Source organism: Suncus etruscus (assembly GCF_024139225.1).
Source record: "Suncus etruscus isolate mSunEtr1 chromosome 15 unlocalized genomic scaffold, mSunEtr1.pri.cur SUPER_15_unloc_13, whole genome shotgun sequence".
NCBI lineage: Eukaryota > Metazoa > Chordata > Mammalia > Eulipotyphla > Soricidae > Suncus > Suncus etruscus.
Window position 1 is genome coordinate 1 of NW_026060290.1, and position 21,892 is coordinate 21,892.

The window sequence follows — 21,892 nt, forward strand, 5'->3', positions numbered from 1 at the left end:
AAAATGCAAAATTATTTGTACTTACCTTTGAGTTTAAATTTAAGCTTGAAATTGAGAAAAGGGACAAAGCTACTTAAGGTTTACGTTTATGAACAATAATTTATGAACAAATTTATTTAAGTAGTTATTATATTGTTTTTGTTATTGAAATGGCTTTTATGCCACTGTTTGAACTGCCTAATCACTTTTAAGGTTCAGATTATTTGGTTTAAGTTTTTTAAATGGCAATGCTATTTTCCTATATTTATATGCATTAAAAGAGCTTAGGCTTAGCTTAGAGTTTTGGAATGTTTACACATTATTGTTAAGGAAAGCTGACCAACTTATTTTGCTTACTTGTATTATTTTAGTTTTTAAAAAATTAACTTTATAAACATGTGCAGTAATTTTAACAAAGGAGTTTTGCTCTTTTTTTTATGCAGAGGTAAGAAAGACACCTGTATTATATTTATGAACTATTTTTGAAAAACAAAGTTAAAAATGTTACAAAATGTTATTTGACTATTAGATTTGAATAGCAAACATGGAGAGGAAGGAGCAATTAAAAAGACAAAATATGAGAAATATTTCAACGCAGATTAAGGAGCTTAAGCTATTAAAAAAAATGCCCATGACATGAACACATACGTTACCTTTGCATAGGTTAAAGAAGTTATTATGACATTTTGTAACACATTTAAGACTTTTTAATTTTACGAACTGTGGCCTTTATATTTAGAAAAACATTTCAACTTAGCTTTTCAGCGGGGGAGACAGCGCCGCCCCCAATAGATTTCAAGCAGGAGAGCGGTGTAAGGGGCTCGGGTTCACACGGCTTGAAACAGCTGTGTGAGGCTTTTTTTTTTTTTTTTTTTGCAGCGACAGAAATGCTGGAGGCAAGGTTAGGGAAGTGGCTGACTGTTAGCGGCAGAAGTGAAGATGAAGGATCAGAGGAGGAAGGAAACAGAGATGAGAGGGAGCCCAGAACACTAGATTTTTGGCAAACATTATGATCAAAACATTAAGAAATTACAAATACGTTTTTTGGTAACTTCTATATGTCTGCGTTTTAATGCAGACTGAATATTAAGCAGTGAATTTGGCTTCTGTGCTTGAGGGGGCTGCCCATAAAAAAGCACAGGAGTCCCAAAGCCAATTGCGGGACGATAGGTCGGCACAAAAATAAAAGTGTGCACACTAAGAAAGGCTGACTGTACGCAGCGTCACTCCGGATGGGAGTTTACCCGACGTCTTACCACGTAAGCTCCTGGATTCGCCTGCCTCCAGCCGACGGGATGAACACGTGGGATCAAAAACACTCACGTGGGGCGCCATTTTGTACCCGCCTCCGTTTCTGCCCTTTAATGGGAGAGATATCCGGCCAGCAGCTTTCTCTCAACCAGGACAGAAGGCAGAAGGCAGCTACAAATAATTCGCGAGTGTTAAGCTCTTTTGTGAACACCTAGAAAATTAAGCCGTAGAAGTTAATAAAAGGCTCAAGCTGAGTTCCTGTCAAGAGGTTTATTGAGAGAAGAAGCAGAGTTTTTATAGCCTGCTTCAGTGGGAGGAGCAAAAACACAGGATTGAAACTTAAACCAATCAGATTTGTACAGGTACAACGATTTTTAACCAATGGGAGCAGACACATTTTGATGGCGGGAAGGATGAGAAACCTGGCAGGATGGGGGGAGGGGAAGCAAATCCTTAAACAAATAGATAATAGATCTTTCTTTTGTGCAAGCAAATAAGGATTACAATTTAAACCTTACAAAAACCTATCTATAACTATGCTTGAGAGCAGTTACAAAAAACAGGTTCCATGAAAGGGTTTAAGAAATCTGGTTAAGCCAAATTCTCTGTGGTGAGCTAAATTTATTTGCAGGGTTTTTTTGGCTCAGGGCTATGCAAACTTTTGGCTTGAATCAGGCAGCGGTGAAAAATCCATTGAATATGTGGGTGTACGGTCGCCCACACTATTCATCCTGGAACCAAGGACCATAATCTCAGGGGGTTATGTGAGATCAAATTTGGCAGATTGCTGTTAACCATTTTCCATCTATTACCCTCTATTGCAGATAATGGACCCTCTGAAGTAGATACAGGCATTTGCATTATTTTCACGAAATGTTTCAGAATTTTCCTTAAAGAGGAAACTAGAACCCAGAAACATTTTTCCTTTTTTATTAATTTTTATTTTGATCATAATGGCTTACATATCTTTCACAGTAGTATTTTAGGTACATATTTAACATTGAATCAGGGGGATAACCATCACCAAATTTGACCTCCCCCATCCCCATTCCCATCCTACAACCATATCCCCCACCATTACTCCCCGAACTGCTAGAGTAGGTGGTCCCCTCTTTTTCTAGCTTACAATTAGTGATCATATATCCTTTTGGTCCTGGTACCCTCCCTTGTTTCCCCCTCCATTTGAGAGGTGGAGCTCTCAAATAGAATGGAGTAAAAAGTCAGGGAAAAAAAACAAAATAAAAAAATAATAGCAATAGAATGGAGTAAAAAATCAGAAAAAATAAAATAAAAATAAATCAAATAAGCTGAAAATGGCGGAGTCCTTCTAGAGGCTTTCAACCTCAGTTTGAGCGAGGACATGAAAAAGGTAATTGAAACACCACATCAATATAGAAAGAAATATCAAATTAAATATTCAGTGAGCCCTACAGCAATAAAGACAAGCACCATACAATAGTTTTGAGAACCCAGAAACATTTTAATACAAAAGAGTTCTCATTACAGGTGAGTCTCTAGGTTTCTTTTTTGGGGAGCTGGCACTGTTTGTAATGAGGACCAGAAGCAGATCAAAGCCAAGACACTCAGTGATGAGATAATGTAGAGTTGGGCCAGTACTATGATAGCACAGTAGACAGGACATTTTCCTTGTTATGTGCCACTTGGTGGTTTGAACTCTTGCATTGCATGTGGTTCCTGGAGCCTGCCAGGATTGATTTCTGAGATCAGAGCAGAGTAAGCCCTTGTGGATTTCTGTTCTGCTTCACAGGAAAAGTGCTTCAGTGAGCTAGAAGAATTATGTGGCAACCATTGAAAATATCTCACTACGGCTAAAACCACAGGACAATGGGGGGAGCAGTTTACTCACAGGCACTGACCCTGTTTCGAACACTCGCACCCCTGATGAGTGATAAAACTGAATGTAACCAGGAGGCACACTTGAACATCATCTTATATACGGCCCCAAACAATCAAAAACAATCATGAGGGCAGGAAGTCTGAAAAAAAAAGATGTTCAATTTTCCTCTTTGCACTGTGCTGGGGCCAGAGCAATTGGACAGTGGGGAAGGCACTGTCTGCAGTAATAATCCACATACAGGAGGGCAAATGAGGCAAGAATATCAAAGACAAGGCCATTGACCTACTAGCCAGTTGCTCCAAATCAGGAGCTAGCAAGCCTGCAGCAAAAGGCTTCATCCTCTCATCCTCGGCTAGAATATTTTGATAGTGTCCCTCACATAAAAGGAGGGAGAGGAAAAGCAGGCTGAAAGAAGATACATGGAGCTGGAGAGATAGCATGAAGGTAAGGTGTTTGCCTTTCATACAGAAGGATGGTGGTTCGAATCCCGGCATCCCACATGGCCCCCCAAGCCTGCCAGGGGCAATTTCTGAACCTAGAGCTAGCAATAACCTCTGAGCACTGCCAGGTGTAACCCAAAGACCAAAAAAAAGAATAAATACAAAAGGGAAATATTATGTAGGCCTCTAGATACCTCTCAAACAATAAGACAAAGGGTGCTTTTGTTCAGACCCCAATGTGGATAATATAAGTTGTTTCACTCAGGGGGATGTGAACCATACAATTAGGTATAAAGCTGAGTGAAAGGTTGCCACAAGCATGTCACCTATTGGGCTTCTAAACCCACCTAGGTCAGTGGTCGGCAAGCCATGGGTTTCTGTGGGGATACTTGTATGCAGAATATTCTCAATAAAAACTTATTGAAACTAAAAACAGTGTACCATCCTATGTATTTTATGTTTTAAAAATGTGGCTCTCAAAATAAATTCCAATCATGGTTTTGGCGAGATTGGGCTCAGTTGAAAAAAAGATTGCCGACCACTATCCTATGTGGATTGCTGAGCAAATGTAAAAGGGTTTTCCCCAATACAGTACATGTGTGAGGCTTTCCGTAACTACTAAAGTCTGAACTCTGAGAAAAGGTCTCCCTAAATACCTTACCTTCTTATTAAGGCTTATAACCCATATGTATTTTGGAATTTATTTTTGGAACACACATCTCAGTGCTGAGGACTTACTCTGTCGCTGAGCTCAGGAGTCACTCCTGGTCCTGCATGCGGGTGTAGATCAAATCTGAGTTGGCTGCAACAGGGCATTATGGCACTCTCTGAGTATGTATTATAAAGCACTGATAACTTAAAGCTTCCTAAATTACTTATGTTTAGGCAGCTTTTCTGCAGCATGGGCCATCCAATTTAAAGCAAGGGTTATAGATCAACAAAGACCTTCCCACATACATTGCACATGCTACTTTCTCTCCATAATGCAGATTCTTCTGCAGAGAAAACATTCAGAAATAAAATCTTGCCCCTATTCCTGACATATGTAAAGATTCTCCCAGTTTATATTCATTTTTATTTCTTTTTTGAGCCACACGTTTGGGTACTATGTGGTCACTTTGGGTTGGCAGGCTTGGGAGAATCCGAAAGAATGACAGTAATCTGACTGGTGCAGGTGGTGGAAGAAAAAAAACACCATCCCTGTTTAACAATGTTTTGACACATCATATATAATTTTCATATATGTGAAACAATCTGAAGAATTAAAGATCTTCCAACACTTCTGGGCACCTCAGGTGTCTCTCCAGAATGAATTCTGCTATCACTCCTAAGGCAAGAGGGAGATTCAAAGGCTTTCCCACACTCCTTACATGCAAAAGATTCCTCTTCATTATGAATAATTTAGTCCCTAGCACGGCTTGAAGATCAACTGAAACTCTTCACACATTTCTTACTTGCATAAGGTTTCTGACTACAATGGATATTTAAATGGCTGTGAATTTTGAAGAATGAAGACCTTCTCACAATCCATATATATATATATATATAAAACTTTTCCTTATTTTAATATTCCACTGCTCATAAGTCTTAAAGATAGTGAAGGCCTTCCCAATCTTAACAGATATAAGCCTTTTCTCAATTATCCATTCTTTTGTTCTTAGAGAAGTCTGCAGATCAACAAAATGCCTTACATACTGACATGTTCAAGGCTTGTCTCCAGTATGAATATTCATGTGAGTAGAATTGATAATAGAGTTAAGGTCTGCCCACACTCCTGACATATAAGGTTTCTCTCCTGTATAAAATATCCTGGGCCGGGAAGGTGGCACTAGAGGTAAGGTGTCTGCCTTGCAAGCGCTACCGTAGGACGGACCACGGTTCGATCCCCCGGTGTCCCATATGGTCCCCCCAAGCCAGGGGCGATTTCTGAGCACATAGCCAGGAGTATCCCTTGCGCATCAAATGGGTGTGGCCAAAAAAACAAATAAACAAAAACAAAAAAATATCTTGTCTACTAATGATTGAAGTTCGGTTTAAGGCCTTCCCACACTACTGTTTTGTATTAAGATTTACTCAGGGGCCGGGCGGTGGCGCTAAAGGTAAGGTGCCTGCCTTGCCTGCGCTAGCTTTGGACGGACTGCGGTTCGATCCCCCGGTGTCCCATATGGTCCCCCAAGCCAGGAACAACTTCTGAGCGCATAGCAAGGAGTAACCCCTGAGCATTACCGGGTGTGGCCCAAAAACCAAAAAAAAAAAACAAAAAACAAAAAGATTTACTCAGGTATGAAATCTTTTGTGCATAGTGAGGTCTAGAGAATAATAGAAGACCTCACCACACTGGCATGTAAAAGGCTTCTCTCTAGTATAAATTTTCTTGTGAAAATAATGGCTTTTGGATCAAGAAAAAAACCTTCCTACACTCCAGGCATTTATAAGGCTTCTCTCCAGTATAAATTATTTTATTTTTAGAGATCCGAGAATACACAAAAGGCTCTCCCACTCTACTGAGATGGAAAAGGCTTCTATCCAGTATGAATTCTCCTGTGAATATAAAGATCTGAAGATTGAGTGAAGGCCTTCTCACACTCCTGACATGTCTAAGGGTTCTCTCCTGTATGAATTTTCTTGTGACTATTAAGGTGTGAGGACAGAGTGAAGGACTTCCCACACTCTTGACATGCATGAGACTTCTTTCCAATATAATTCTCTTGTGAATAAAAAGACATGAGAATTGAGTGAAGGCCTTCTCTCACTCCGGACATGTATATGGTTTCTCTCCAGTATGAATTTTCTTGTGACGACTAAGGTGAGTGGATTGAGTGAAGGCCCTCCCACACTCCTGACATCTATAAGGTTTCTCTCCAGTATGTATTTTCTTGTGACTAGAAAGGTTTGAGGATTTAGTGAAGGCCTTCCCACACTCCTGACATGTATAAGGTTTCTCTCCAGTATGAATTTTCTTGTGACTATTAAGGCCTGAGGATCGAGTGAAGGCCTTCCCACACTCTTGACATGTATAAGATTTCTCTCCAGTATGAATTTTCTTGTGCATATAAAGACCTGAGGATTGAGTGAAGGCCTTCCCACACACCTGACATGTATAAGATTTCTCTCCAGTATGAATTTTCTTGTGACTAGAAAGGTTTGAGGATGTAGTAAAGGACTTCCCACACTCCTGACATGTATAAGGTTTCTCTCCAGTATGAATTTTCTTGTGACTATTAAGGTCTGAGGATCGAGTGAAGGCCTTCCCACACTCTTGACATGTATAAGGTTTCTCTCCAGTATGAGTTTTCTTGTGCATATAAAGGCCTGAGGATTGAGTGAAGGCCTTCCCACACTCCTGACATGTATATGGTTTCTCTTCAGTATGTATGTTCTTGTGTTGATAAAGACTTGAGTATTGAGTGAAGGCCTTCCCACACTTCTGACATGTATAATTTTTCTCTCCAGTATGAATTTTCTTGTGAATATAGAGTCCTGAGGAATGAGAGAAGGCCTTCCCACACTCCTGACATGTATAAGGTTTCTCTCCTGTATGAATTTTCTTGTGACTATTAAGGTCTGAGGATCGAGTGAAGGCCTTCCCACACTCCTGACATGTATAAGGTTTCTCTCCAGTATGAATTTTCTTGTGACTAGAAAGATTTGAGGATTGAGTGAAGGACTTCCCACACTCCTGACATGTATAAGGTTTCTCTCCAGTATGAATTTTCTTGTGACTATTAAGGTCTGTGGATCGAGTGAAGGACTTCCCACACTCTTGACATGTATAAGATTTCTCTCCAGTATGAATTTTCTTGTGAATATAAAGACCTGAGGATTGAGTGAAGGCCTTCCCACACTCCTGACATGTATAAGGTTTCTCTCCAGTATGAATTTTCTTGTGACTATTAAGGCCTGAGGATCGAGTGAAGGCTTTCCCACACTCCTGACATGTATAAGGTTTCTCTCCGGTATGAATTCTCTTGTGACTATTAAGGTATGAGGATAAAGTGAAAGTCTTCCTACACTCCTGACATGTAAAAGGTTTCTCTCCTGTATGAATTCTCTTGTGCCTATTAAGATATGAGGACTGAGAAATTACCTTCCCGCACTCCTGACATGTATTTTGCTTCTTTCGTTTCTGGACTTCCTTAGTGTGTCTCTGGCATGAAGGCTGACTGAGGGCATATCCACCCTGCAGACCCTCAGGGATATCCTTTGTACTGAGGGTGTCTGAGGAAACTTCAAGGTGCAGGGCACACACATAGTCCCCCCGACATTGCTTACATTCACGTGGCTTCACTCTACAGGTGATTTTCTGGTTAGCCTGAGACTGTGAGGGGCTCAGAGCAAACACTGTTGATCGCATTTCCCAGAATGGTCCCACTGTGGGAGTCTGAGTCCAGGGACTGGGCAGAGCAGATTCAGGGGAGTTTTGCACAATGGTCAATGGTTCTGGCGTAAGAAATCTCTCTTCACTCTGGTCCACTTCGCAACAGATGCCCCCTGATTCTTCACTCCCATTGGGGTATGGGCAGGATGATTTCCCCCAGATTGCGGCCTGCAGCACAGGATCAGCTCCATCCAACTGGGTCTGGCTCTTTCTCTGTGAAACAGCAGAGGATTAGTTCAGTTACTTTCTCTCCCTTTAATTTCTCCATGTTCATTTTTTGTTTTTTCTTTTTTGCTTTTGGGCCGCACACAGTGGTGCTCAAGAGTTTATTCTTGACTCTGCTCTCAGAAATTTATCCTCATGGGCTTAGGGGACCATAAGAAAACCCAGACATCTAATGAGTGCTCAGCATACTCTGCAGTGCAAAGATTATTATGGACGTCAAATGGTTGTACCAAAAGGTCCAATTTATAAATACTATGTGCTTGCAGCATTGAGTATCCACCCAGCATAATCATAACATTGAATTGGAACTTGCAACACTTACCATCTCATACTTTATTGGATATTCCATTCCAAAAGCAAATTTCTGAAATGTCACTATTGGAACTTGTGGTCCACCATCTAAAATCAACCCAAATATAAAATGTTAGAATTAGTTGATTGGGCTGGGGCGAAGCGATAGCACAGCACTAGGGTGTTTGCCTTGCATGTGGCTGACCCAAGATTGATCTGGCTTCAATCCCTGGTGTCCCAAAAGGTCCCTAATCCAGGAGCACTTTTAATATAATTTTTATTTTGATCATAGTGGCTTACATATTGTTGACAATAATATTTTAGGTACATATTTACATAAAATCAGGGGGATTCCCTTCAGCGATTTGTCCTCCTTACACCTCCGTTTTCGTCCTACCTCCCATATCCTCCTCCCTCACCCCTGGGCTGCTAGGATATGTGGTCCCCTCTGTACCTAGTTTACTACTTTGTAGTCTTGCACCTGTTTGGTCTTCGTGCCTCCCCATTTCCCCCTGTAACTGGGAGGCAGGACTATATAGTTCAAGATATATGGTTTTGTTTGAAGATGAGAAAAGTAATAAACTGGGGTAAAAGTCTACTATGCCAAAAATGGGCAGAATCCTTCTAGAGGATTCATTGGTTTGAGAAATGAAGGAGAAAAATAAGGTGAAACACCCCAACAGTACAAAAAGAAGTGTCAAATATCCAGTGACCACTCCAACAATAACAAGGATAAGCACCACAAAAAAGCCATGGTCTTGAGATAAAAAAAGCAGGGCACATAGAAAGAAAAGAAAGAAAAAACATAAATATAAATGGGGACAACTTCAATACCCACAACAAAACAAAGAAATCGACAACAATAGGTAAATAAAAATGAAAATAATTAAAAAAAGTATATAAAAATAATATATAAAAAATAAAAAATGTCTTGTGATTTTTGCCTTTTTTTCCCTCCTGCACTGGCACAGTAACTATTGGGTCATTCGAAAAGGAATTCACTTGGCCTAAGAGATATGGGGTTTCTCCACCCTTGGAGTATATTGTCATGGGATTAACTATAGACTCCGTTCAGGTTCATTTACTCTCTCCTTGGTGCTTTCATGGTGTTTGGAAGAATTCTGCTCCATCCTGGGTGATAAAATCAGACCTCTATATCTAGAGATCTCAGTATCTGCACAGGTCCAGGAGTGGGACTTATTATGAAGTCTTTGTGATTCAAGAAGTTCTGTTCCCAGTGTCATTTTAATCCATCTTCTGTGATTGGTGGTCTTGATCTTTGCACTGATCCTAGGATGGAACCTAGGATAGCATCTTTCATTGTGTTTCCAGAGACCCTTTCCATTGCAATGGTCTCAACCAGACCTTTGGAACTGGGGATCATGGTTGTTGTGCAGGTCGTAATTCAAACCCTAGACTAGCGCTTTCCCAAGATATATACAGTCCTGTCATGGTTCTAGCAGCCAGACATCTGTAAATCGCAATCTTCACTTTTGGACCAACCAAAAGGTGACAAGTCTTCTGATTTTGTCTTATCGTTAGCTGGTGAGGTAGGATAACCTGCTCTTAGATCAAATTGTTCCCATTTTCCTCGTTGTCAGGATATCATATTAGAGCTGGCACTTGTTGGTGGCCCAGCAGTATTAAGGATGTCTGAGATAGGATTTGTTTCCTGTCGCTAAGAACTTTGTCGTTTCTATGTCTGGTATCCAGGGTTCAAGGCTGGACGGATGGTGTCTAATCACCTAGGATCTAAGTTGGGTCAGCATGACATATTTTCAAGGAGGGAGATATCCCTGTATTGTAAACAAGTATGAGTTCTTATCCCTAGTAGATAAGAGCTCATTCTTATATGTAGGATTTCCCCTTTTATTAGTGTGCCTTTGCAGGGAAAGTGGTGCTACATTATATTGTCGGTGCATTTGGGGGTGGACAGAGAAGAAAACAGAAATAGGTCGCACACCCAAAAAAGATAAAAATAGGAATATAAATGTATGCGCTCTGGGGCCGGGAAGGTGGCACAAGAGGTAAGGTGTCTACCTTGCAAGCGGTAGCATAGGACGGACCGCGGTTCGATCCCCCGGCGTCCCATATGGTCCCCTCAAGCCAGGGGCGATTTCTGAGCGCATAGCCAGGAGTAACCCCTGAGCGTCAAACGGGTGTGGCCCAAAAACCAAAAAAAATGTATGCGCTCACCTATGTATATGTAGAGCAAACATTTTAAAAAATGAATTAACAAAGTAATTAAAGGAACAAAGTGATGCAAGAGACTACTTTACTTTTGGGGAAAAGCAGCTAAGGAGGTGGTGTAATACAGGTCTTATACTTATGTTGGAAGTTTACGTTTCCCCATTGTCTTTTGGGATTTTCTTGTGCTGTGTGGGTTCCCAGGCACCTTTCCATCACAGCCCCTGACCTTCTTGAGACCGAGAAAACTCTTTAACATACACTTTATCTCTAGGTTATACCTTCTTTTAGGATTTGAAGCACGTGACCTGTCAGACCACCGAAGGAGCAACTGTAACGTACAGACTTATACTACAGGCCCTACTAATTGAACGCATTCAAGCAAACTAGCATTCTCTTGCTATTTTCTCCTCTTTTCTCACTACTTTATTATTTTTTCTTTTTTTTCTTCTCTTTTCCTTTTTTCTTTCCTCTTCTCCTTTTCTTTCTAATGTATTTTCTCTTTTCTTCCTTCCTATCCCTTCCATATACTTTTCCCTTTCCCCCCTTTTGGAAAACCAACTATCTCTTCACCGATCAATCCCAACCAGACCTCCCACCAGATTAAAAGTCTTCACCCTCAGTTCTTAATCCATTAGGCATCAAGAATGACCTCCTACCCCAACGAACCAGTACCCAGCACCCAAGCAATGGGACTCCCAGTCAAACCCACACCTCGTCCACTGAAAGAAAAGGCAACCAACTCCCCTGTGGATTCATGCTGCGCAGCCCTCCCTACGAACTCCCCCTAATGTGGACTGTTACTTGAAACCGGACTTAGCTCTAAAAGTATCCCCAATGCAAGAGCTCTTCCAAGACCTCCCTCCAGCAAATCTTTTACCAATCTCCAGGAGCATTTTTTTCTGAGTGCATAACCAGGAGCAACCTCTGAGTGTCTTCAGATATGGCCCAAAAACCAAAAACCAAAAAAAAAATGAGTTGAATGAGTTGGACAGATAGCAGCGGTAGGGCATTTGCCTTTCACGAAGCCAAACCAGGATGAATCTGGGTTTGATTGCCTGCTTCTATAGGGTTCTCAGAGCCTGTCAAGAGCAATTTCTAAGCACAGAGCCAGGAATAACTCTGAGGCGCATGGAGTGTGACCCAATACCCCTCAAAATATTAGCTGAATGAAAACTGGTTAAATGCAACAAAAGTGATGGAATGAATACATGTTTTAAGGTACTAAATCAGCTTAGAGAAAAGAGAAGGTAAGCCATAAGGATTGCAGTGAATTTCTTAGTACAGATGAGTGAATTTAAGTGATAGAATGAATACATAGGTAATAAATCAGTTTTGAGAAAAGAGAAGATAAGTCAGAAGGATTGCAGTGAATAGCTCAGTGTGCGGATTTTCCTTGGCAACAGAGTAAACATACTCAGTGGTACACATAGAAAACCCCACAGTGAGGAAGTTTTCTTTGAAATTAGCTGATTCGAGTTTTATTCTAGGCATCCCAAATACTCTCTAAAGCCATGCAAGTAGTAATTGGCTTGTGAAGATCCAGAGTAACTCCTGAGCATTACTGATACATACATTACCATACAACAAATATAAAATTTCTTACGGTTTGGGGCCAGAGTGGAAGCAGAGGAATAGGGTGTATGCTTGCAGTGAGGTGACAGGACAGACTCAGGTTCAATCCGCAGCTTCCTATATAGGCCCACCAGCGAGGAGTAACTCCTGAGCACAACCAGGTGTGGCCCCCAAAACAATTTCTTACTATTTTCAATAATCATGTCAAATACATAGTATAACAGAGAGGGTGTTGACTTTCCAAGTGGTGGACCAAGTTCAGTTTTAGTATCCCATAATGGCATCTGAGACCATTAGAAGCTAATCTGAAGAAAAGAGCCAGATTAAACCCTAACAGCACCAATAAGTAGGTATCAAAACCAGAAAAAAGAACCCCTTCTTTGGAATACCAAATACCCTGCTAAATGTCATGGTGAAGGGAAGTGTACATAGACTGGTGAGAGGGACATCTAGCTACTGCTGAGAAGGGCACCCCAACACTGGACTAATCAACCAGACAGAGAGCACAGATGGTAGGTTAAGACACAGAATCTCAGCTTCTGTTCTAATGATTCACAGAAAGGGAACTATAAATAGCAACGGCAAGGCAGCAAATTTCCAGAACGTACTGGGATTCAGCATCAAAGGCAGATAATGGAAGGTAAAAGACCCTCACCCCGATATAGTATCCTGACACAAAAAACTCAGCACTCACATTTCTGTAGGTCCAGGATGCTACACACACCAGGGTCTGAGTCGGGGGATTATTCCCACACTTACCTAGAAATATGCCTCTCTGCAGCCCTTCAAGGTCTCCTACTTCCAACCAGGAGATCAGTGCAGGCTTCACCCCACAATGCCCTGGCAAAGAGGTATCATTCATGGGTAAAAGACAATGAAGAGGAGGACAGCACCTCAGGTATAGACTGGGTCCCTAATGAAAGAGGCTAAAACATGGAACAGATAAAGAACAGAATCTCTGCTCTGCATATGCACGCTGATTATCACACAGACAAGACCAAGTTGAAATTGAAGTTTCCAAGAAGGAGGAAACAATAAATGGGCTCACACATGGACAAAATGCATTGATCTTGGCACCCTCTATAGTTCCCTGAGCCCTTTGTGAAAAGAGTACAGAACACAGAGCTATGGAATAATCTCAACCACCACTAAGGTTTACAAATACAAATCATATCATAAAAATTAAGGTCTTGGGGGGCAGGGTGATAGCACAGCAATAGTGCATTTGCCTTGCACACAGCCAATCCATGAAGGACTCCGATTTGAGCCCATACATCCATATTATCCCCAGAGTCTGCCAGTACTAATTTCTGAGTGCAGATACATGAAATACACCTGATCACTGCTGGGTGTGGACCAAAAACAAAAATAAATTAAGGGTTTGCACAATAGTACAGGGTGGCACGTACTTGCCTTGCACAGACTGACAACAATTTGGACACCTGATCCACATATGGGATTCATTATGTCCCACAAGTATTTTTCTCTTTATTGACTTTGGGCCACACTTGACAATGCTCATGGATTACCCTTGGGATTACTCAGGGATTACATACTTGGGATGCTCAGGAAATCACTCCAGAAAGCCTCTGGAGATCATTGGGATGCTGGGGATTGAACCTAGGCCAGCCTCTGTCAAGGCAAATAACCTATCTTTTATTCTATTCTCTATCCTAGCAATGTTTTTGAGTATAGAAACAAGTGGGCAAAATTCCTGGGAAATGCGAGGTGTGGTCCAACACAAAACAATAACCAAAACAATTAAACTGTGGCCAAGATAGGAAGCAATAAATTGGGGAACAGAGTTTGCATGCAAGAGCCTCAGATGAGATCCCATTCCCACATAATTTTTCAAGAAGCAATGGGGTACCCCAGTCTCAGCTTATGCACTCATGAAGAGAACTTGACCCAAGGCCAGAACAAGAGCACTTTGATAGGCTCTTTGTCTTGCATGAGGTTGACCCAGGTTCAATCTATCAGCTAGGCCCTCACAGATGCCTACACCTACGGCCTGCAGGTGCTGGTAGGGCTCTAGCATCACTTCTCTGTAGAGATTCTTCTGAGAGGGGTCCAGACTCAGCCACTCATCCTGGGAGAAGTTCACAGCTACTTCGGGGAAGGTCACATTGACCTGAGTAGCAATACAGGAGGGTGTCATGGACAGATGCAACCTGGAATCCACACTGAAGCAGGATCCCTAGGACCTGATTCAAGGACAACGCCCCTTTACTTGGGAGAAACAAGCCTCCATGTTCTCTCTACCATCATCCCTGGAAAAAGGGACAAGCCCAACAGCCAACATGACCTGTGGACACTATTCTAGAAATGTTCTTGAGGTGAAGTTCTGTACACACAGCAAGGTCAAACCCAAGCACTGAACCAGAAGGATCTGTAAAGTCAACTCTGGGCGGTGCCCACAATGGTAAACACATACAGTTCTATTCCATCCCCAGGCCAGACTCTGCACAATGCAAAAAGAGTCAGAAGAAAAACTCATGGTTCAGTGAGTGAGTCAAATCAGTGCTCTTGGTTATCAGCAGTCACAATTTACCCTGAAATGGATCCATCCTATTATAGTTTAAAAAAAAATGACTAGGTTCCACATAACTACGGCTTCCAAAAAGATCCTTGCTTTCATTTCTCTCTCAGAGCCACGAGGCCAAAGGGCCTGCTGACAAGAGGCTTCAAAAGTACAACTAGTTTACTGAGGAGAAATATGAATGAAGGGAGGAGGCAAGACTGCGGAGTGAAGGTGAAGTGCAGAGTCAGGATTAAACCCATTAATTGTGGGGAGAAAACATTAGCATAAGTCAAAGTGCCCAAGAGCACTGAATAGGAGTAAGGCCTGAGCACCATCAGGTGTGGAACCCAAAAGAAACACAGCAAACCAGGACAAAAGAGGCCTCTATTAGAAAAGGGTCAAGCGATTCACTTCTCGGAAGGCCCAACAGCCAACATGACCTGTGGACACTATTCTAGAAATGTTCTTGAGGTGAAGTTATGTACACACAGCAAGGTCAAACCCAAGCACAGAACCAGAAGGATCTGTAAAGTCAACTCTGGGCGATGCCCACAATGGTAAACACATACTGTTCTATTCCATCCCCAGGCCAGACTCTGCACAATGCAAAAAGAGTCAGAAGAAAAATTCATGGTTCAGTGAGTGAGTCAAATCAATGCTCTTGGTTATCAGCAGTCACAATTCACCGTGAAGTGTATCCATCGTATTATAGTTTTAAAAAAAATGACTAGGGGGCCGGAGAGATAGCACAGCGGCGTTTGCCTTGCAAGCAGCCGATCCAGGACCAAAGGTGGTTGGTTCGAATCCCGGTGTCCCATATGGACCCCCGTGCCTGCCAGGAGCTATTTCTGAGCCGCCAGCCAGGAGTAACCCCTGAGCAATGCCGGGTGTGGCCCAAAAACCAAAAAAAAAAATGACTAGGTTCCACATAACTACGGCTTCCAAAAAGATCCTTGCTTTCATTTCTCTCTTAGAGCCACGAGGCCAAAGGCCTGCTGACAAGAGGCTTCAAAAGTACAACTAGTTTACTGAGGAGAAATATGAATGAAAGGAGGAGACAAGACACTGCAGTGTGAAGGTAAAGTGCAGAGTCAGGATTAAACCCATTAATTGTGGGGAGAAAACATTAGCATAAGTCAAAGTGCCTTTTCATGTGTGAGGCAGGAATGACGCTCCATGATAGAAATCCTGAGATCAAGGTCTCGTTTCTCACCAACATCAGGGTCCATTACCAGGAATTCAACCCTTGTTTGGCACTCCATAGTGTCTAAGACATGACAATAGTGGCTCAAGAGCACTGAATAGGAGTAAGGCCTGAGGACCATCAGATGTGGAACCCAAAAGAAACACAGGACAAAAGAGGCCTCTATTAGAAAAGGGTCAATGGGGGCCCGGAGAGATAGCACAGCGGTGTTTGCCTTGCAAGCAGCCGATCCAGGACCAAAGGTGGTTGGTTCGAATCCCGGTGTCCCATATGGTCCCCCGTGCCTGCCAGGAGCTATTTCTGAGCAGACAGCCAGGAGTAATCCGTGAGCACTGCCGGGTGTGACCCAAAAACCAAAAAAAAAAAAAAAAAAAGAAAAGGGTCAATGGTACTGACTGGAGTCAAAGCATGGTGAGAGGTTCCTTCCTAAAATATGTCTGGACTCCTCTGGCCCTGAGGGCTGAACATGCCTGTCCCCCACTGTGCCCACCACACTCAGTCCTACCTGGGTACAGGATGGCAGAGTGCTTGTATCCATCTTCTCCATCCTGGATTAATCCTTAATAGCAGTAGTAAGGAGCTTTGCAGTAAGTCCTGGAGAAAAGTCAGAGCCATAAGCAGCGGAGATATCATGCCGTGAGTGGAAGTGACAGCACTGGTGGTGCCAGAAACCCCCTGATGGACCAAGCCCTGGACATCAGCTTCTTCCAACATGGGGCAATGGAGCAAGATACTGTCTTGGGGAGCTGTGATGGGAACAGGAACACGGGCTCTCTATGGACATAACAGAAGATCCTCCAGATGCCGCACACTGACTAGGGAAGTCATGCTATTCTCAGGGACCCGAGGCTGACAAACCTGCCAGGGGAGAGGATATTGGGCCTGGGCGTGCTCTCCTACAGCTCCGTCTTGTGGGTCCTGCTTGATCCTAACCAGATCAGTACATCTGAACCTGGCACCCAGCTACTGTTCGAGGGAACATTTCTGACAAGTGCCAGATGGCTTGTTAGAAAGCGATATTCGTATCCCAGTACTTTCTAAGGGCCACGATGTGCCCTGTATGTTGGAGTTTCTCGGAGTTTCTCACTCAGTCGATCTCGGGCGAGGAGACTGTAGGCAGCCGGGAAGGCTTTGCCCATCAGGTGCTGACCCAAGCAGTGCACTGGACAGGACCCAAGTGCCCTGAGCCCGGGGTTGAGGCCCGACTCTCCACTCCCCAAATTGTATGCATTTCACGCCATTCCCACCCCCAGATCCAATCTGCCAAAGGACTCGCCCCGTCCAGGAGAGTCGATCCCCAGCGCCGATGAGGTCGCCTGGGCTGCCTGGAGGATCCCGAGCCGGAGCCAAGCGCCGCCTGAGCACCCCGAGGGGGACCCAGAGACGAGCCAGAGACACCCCGACACTGATGGGGCAAAGACGGAGGCGAGAGTCGCGCCAAGAAGCCGGGACCGACCGGCCCTTCCCCGAGCCTCCCCGGGCTCCCCCGCCCTCACCGAGACCTGCGGCTCCGGCTCAAGAGGCCCCTCAGAGCGAAAGTCAGAGTAGCCTCCGCACTCCCGCGGGCGAGGGAAGCGCCAACCACCGTCCGACTCCACAATGGCGGCCTCTGGGCGCTTCCGGCTCAGGAGACAAAGCCCCAGATGCTGGGTGACGTCACAGCACACAGAGCCCCCGGATGCAGTGACGTCTCAGCCTATTTTTAAAGGGCCAGGCGCCGGGACTGACCCCGTTGGGCTGGACGGAACGTCGCCTGCTGCACTCGGTGACTGTCCGACCCCTGGGGAGCAACGTGGCCGAGACAGGGGCGATTGCTGGGCTGCAGAGGGGAGGGTCACATTTCTAATCGACATCGCAGACCCCACCTGACAAACCCGAACCGAGTGCTCAGAAGCCACATTGGGCCCCTTAGGCGTGGCTGTCTTCAGTCCTGGACGTTACCGGGACGACCCGGGAGCCGGGCTGAGAGCGCGGAGCCAGGCGGCGAGGGTGGGCCTGGTCACGGCTGCGACAGTCACTGCTGTCCCGTCTGAATGTCCGCGGGGTGGCGATGGCACTGCGGGAGCTGTGCTTGCGCTGCTGTGCATCTGGTCAAGAGGCAGGTCCTGCACTTGGCAATGAAGTCGGTCGGGAGGGGCCTTGCAACCTGGTGGGCTCCAAGACTCGAAAGAGGAGATGATGCCCGACTCTCCAAAGTTCGAGATCCAGGGACGAAGCTCTGCTTCTTGCAGAGGATGATGTGAGATTGTTAGAGCTGGAAACCCAGGGAAATAAGCACCACTACACCTTTCAAGGACGTGTGCAAGGCCCTCATTGAGGAGGCCTGTAGCAGGTCAGCCCCTGAAGAGGTTGACTGATGGTGGGATGGAGAATGAGGCCTTTTTCTTCCAGCTCGGAGCACGCGTCTGCCACCCTGTCTAGCCCACGGTTCTGAGGTGAAACGGCGGGTAAACAGCTTGTAGACAGTCAGGCTCGTGGAGATATTTGCTTTATTCGGATGGACAAAACTGAAGTCCAAAGACTCAGATTCAGTTCCAGCCAGCCAAAAGCCCCGGCCTTCCACAGACCTCTGTTTTTATATTCCAGAGTCAGGTACCACCCAATGGAGGGATCAGATACCAACCAATGGTGAAAGCAAAATCAGGTCCTACCCTAGGGTGGGGGCAGAATGCCAGGTCACACCCTAGGGTAGGGCACAATCACCAATCAGTTTAGGGTGAGTAACATAGTAATCCCCTAAAATATTTACATACACAACAGAGGCCCTGATGGAGGGCTGAGACAGCTCATGACGGGACTGGGGTCTTTGGCCAGAGGGAGTTCCTGTGCTAGAATGAGGCCCTCAGGAGCTGGCCAATGTCATCAAAGCACCAAGTGGGATCTCTCACCAATAGCAGCAATTAGCAGCCTAAGATCTGACCCAGTCTCCTGGCGTCTCCCCAACAATCATTCAGATGACATAACTCCCCTTAAATCAAAACAGCAAACGTGCCAAGCACTTGCTCAAATAAGAGAGTTTTAAGGACCACTCTAAACAGTGGAGAGTACTCTGTGATGTAACTATAGACCTTGTACAGTGGATGGATCCGAATGGAAAGCACTGTGCTGCTTGTCTAACCTAGACTGGCTTCATCGGAGCTTCCACTGTCCATTGCTATAACTTTGCACCAACCATTTCTTAGGGCGTGTTTCGGGTCTTTGTTGATTTGACTTGAAATTTTCTCTTGGACTTGAATTCAGATTTTTTAAATGTCAATGGTATTGGCATTGATTTATTTATAAGTTCTTATTTGGACTAGGGATTTAGCTCAGTGGTAGCATCTATGCCTCTTATGCATGAGGCCCTGAATTCCATCCCAGACATCACATGACCCACTGGGCATCACTGGTTCTGACTCTCAAGCACCACACTGAAGCATCTTGGATATGGGTCCTACTTAATAGAATCTCATGAGCCTGAGAGGTAGATCTAACATCTGGGCGGGTATGTTTTGAATACAGGAGGACCGTGTTTAATCATCCCTGCAAGCACATGGTTCTTCAAGAATCACCAGAAGCAACTCCCAAGCCTTGGGTCAGGAATAGCCACATCTTCTGATTTATCCCACCTGAATGATCAGAATTTCCCACACCTGGAATGGGTGGGTAGAGGAGTCTGCACGGGGGAGAGCGGGGATAAGAATGAGAGTTAGAGTGGTAAGTGTGGCAGAAGGGAGAATCAACCACGAGATTCAACAGAGAAATTCAGCATCAGATTCAGCATCAGCAATTTAGCATCATCAAAGAAACAGAAGTAGCTTCAGCAAGGTGAGTTAATCAGCAAGGAAGCCTGGAAAAAGCAGCTGAAGGGAGACAGAGGCTGAGAGAGCCAGAAAGAGTAGAGAAGTAGCTGCTTAGTATAGAAGTCTTTGTGAGGAAATGTATTTAGCTTGGGACCATGAAATAAAGCTGGCTGACTCCTGGAAATTCATCTGACTGCTTTGGGAATCTCTCTGCCCTCATCCTGTAACCTTTACACCTGCCAGATCATTGGGGCAGTGGGAGCCAGGCCTAGCTGAGAAAGGCCTCAGCATCCACCTACCAACAATAGGACTCATTAATTTATATTAAGACAACAATGGTGGTGAAGATTTGAAGCCTAGTAAGTGGGAGCAATATTTGAGCACGTCAGTGGGCATAGTCGTTGGTGCTCACCAACTCCTCCTGTCTCTGTGGATAGCAGATGTTTCTTGTGGTGCTTGGGACTAGTGTACTGATGGGGACAGGGATATAACAGGTCAACATCATGATAGGAAAGGAACTTAACCCCCTGTAAGTCAGAACTTAGTATTTTAGTGGCTGAGTTAGCTTATTAAAAAATGGAACCAGGGGCCAGAAAAATAGCACAGCAGGTACGGCATTGGCCATGATTCAGCTGACCCTGGTTTGATTTCCAGAATTCCATATAGTGTTACAATGCTGCCAGATGTCATTTTGAACCACAGAGCTAGGAATAATCTGGATTCTGTAGGGAGTAGCCCCAGCACAAAAACAAACCTAAAGTATTGAACCAATATCTAACCGTGGATTGATCTTGCAAGCTGTTGCTATGAGATTGATCTCCTATCTTATATGGTCCATCAAGCTCCCTCAGGAATGATCCATAAACAGAAACCAGGGGTATCACTTGAGCCCTCTGTATGTGGCTGAAAAAAGGAACAAGGCAACACAATGTGTTTTCCGTGTTGCTCTGAGTACTCTCACACTACTATACTAATTCTTTTGGTTTTGGGGCCACATCTGAGAGCACTAAGGAATCTGCACTAAGATTCCATCATGGCTGTTTGCAGAACCATATGGGATACTGGGAATCGAATCAGATCCAGCAAGAATCAACTGTATGTAAGGCAAAGGACCTACCACTGTGTATTGCTCTGGCAAATATTATGATCCTCTTATATAGCCACTGTGCTCTACTGCATTACTGGCACAAAAGAATAACCCATTAGAGTGGGTTATGACAAAATAACACTCCCTCCAAGGCATTCTCCCATATATAGATGTGATAGGAAGATTAATATCAGACAAATGAAGTCTGGAGGGTAACAGGGATTTGACACTACCCCAATCCTATTACTCTGGCATTATCTTGGTTCCAGACAGTTTTTTCATTGTCAGTATTTCTGCAATTGGCTGTTCCTGTGGCTCTAGTGACAATAACCATCGAAAAGGGAAACTGGGAGTTTCTGAAACTTACCACCTGCCTGTCGAGGACAGTCACTCATCATTTGATCCTTGGTGCCTCTCTCTCTCTCTCTCATCCCATCTGGGATGCTGGGATCTAAACCACCGTCCTTCTGCATACAAGGCAAACGCCTTACTGCTGTGCTATATCTCTGGCCCCTCCACCTTGCATTCTAATGTGGAGCAATTATATTCCCCTGATGCCAGCCAACCCCTTTCTTAAGGACTGCTTAATGTACAGCACTGTTCCACCTGGAACAGAGGAACATAATTCCAGAGGGTATGTGGGAATCAAATTTGGCAGATTATTGTTACTCATTTTCCATCATTTACCCTTTATTCCTGTTTCTGTATCACCATAGACACATCTTGATTTCTATGGACCATTGCCCAACAAGTGGAGATGGCCAGTCAAGTTCTTTTTTTTTTTTTTGGTTTTTGGGCCACACCCAGCAGCACTCAAGGGTTACTCCTGGCTCTACGCTCAGAAATTGATCCTGGCAGGCTTGGGGGACCATATGGGATGCCGGGATTCAAACCACCATCCTTCTGCATGCAAGGCCAACAACTGACCTCCATGCTATCTCTCTGGCCCCACCAGTCAAGTTCTTGATCATTTGCTCACCCAGATTTCTGTCATGGGAGTCCTAGTGGAAGAAAAATTGATATAGGACCACTGATGCTCCCACCATTTCTTTAACTGGAATGGCATATTTTACATATCATCAGAATCCCCATGGGAAGGCCATTGTGGAATGGG

At 44.1% G+C, this 21,892-nt stretch overlaps 1 protein-coding gene across 1 annotated transcript; it reads right to left on the reverse strand.

Annotated features, from left to right (window-relative positions):
* Positions 1-5,938: 5,938 nt before the first annotated feature.
* On the reverse strand, positions 5,939-16,456 carry LOC126000468 (zinc finger protein 678-like; the record flags this gene model as incomplete). Its single annotated transcript, XM_049767740.1, has 7 exons — positions 16,415-16,456; positions 14,177-14,315; positions 12,944-13,024; positions 8,454-8,530; positions 6,925-8,119; positions 6,282-6,840; positions 5,939-6,029 (listed from the first exon to the last, which is right to left on the reverse strand). Coding segments are annotated over exons 1-7 (2,184 nt in total), but the record flags the coding sequence as incomplete, so codon positions are not given.
* Positions 16,457-21,892: the final 5,436 nt, after the last annotated feature.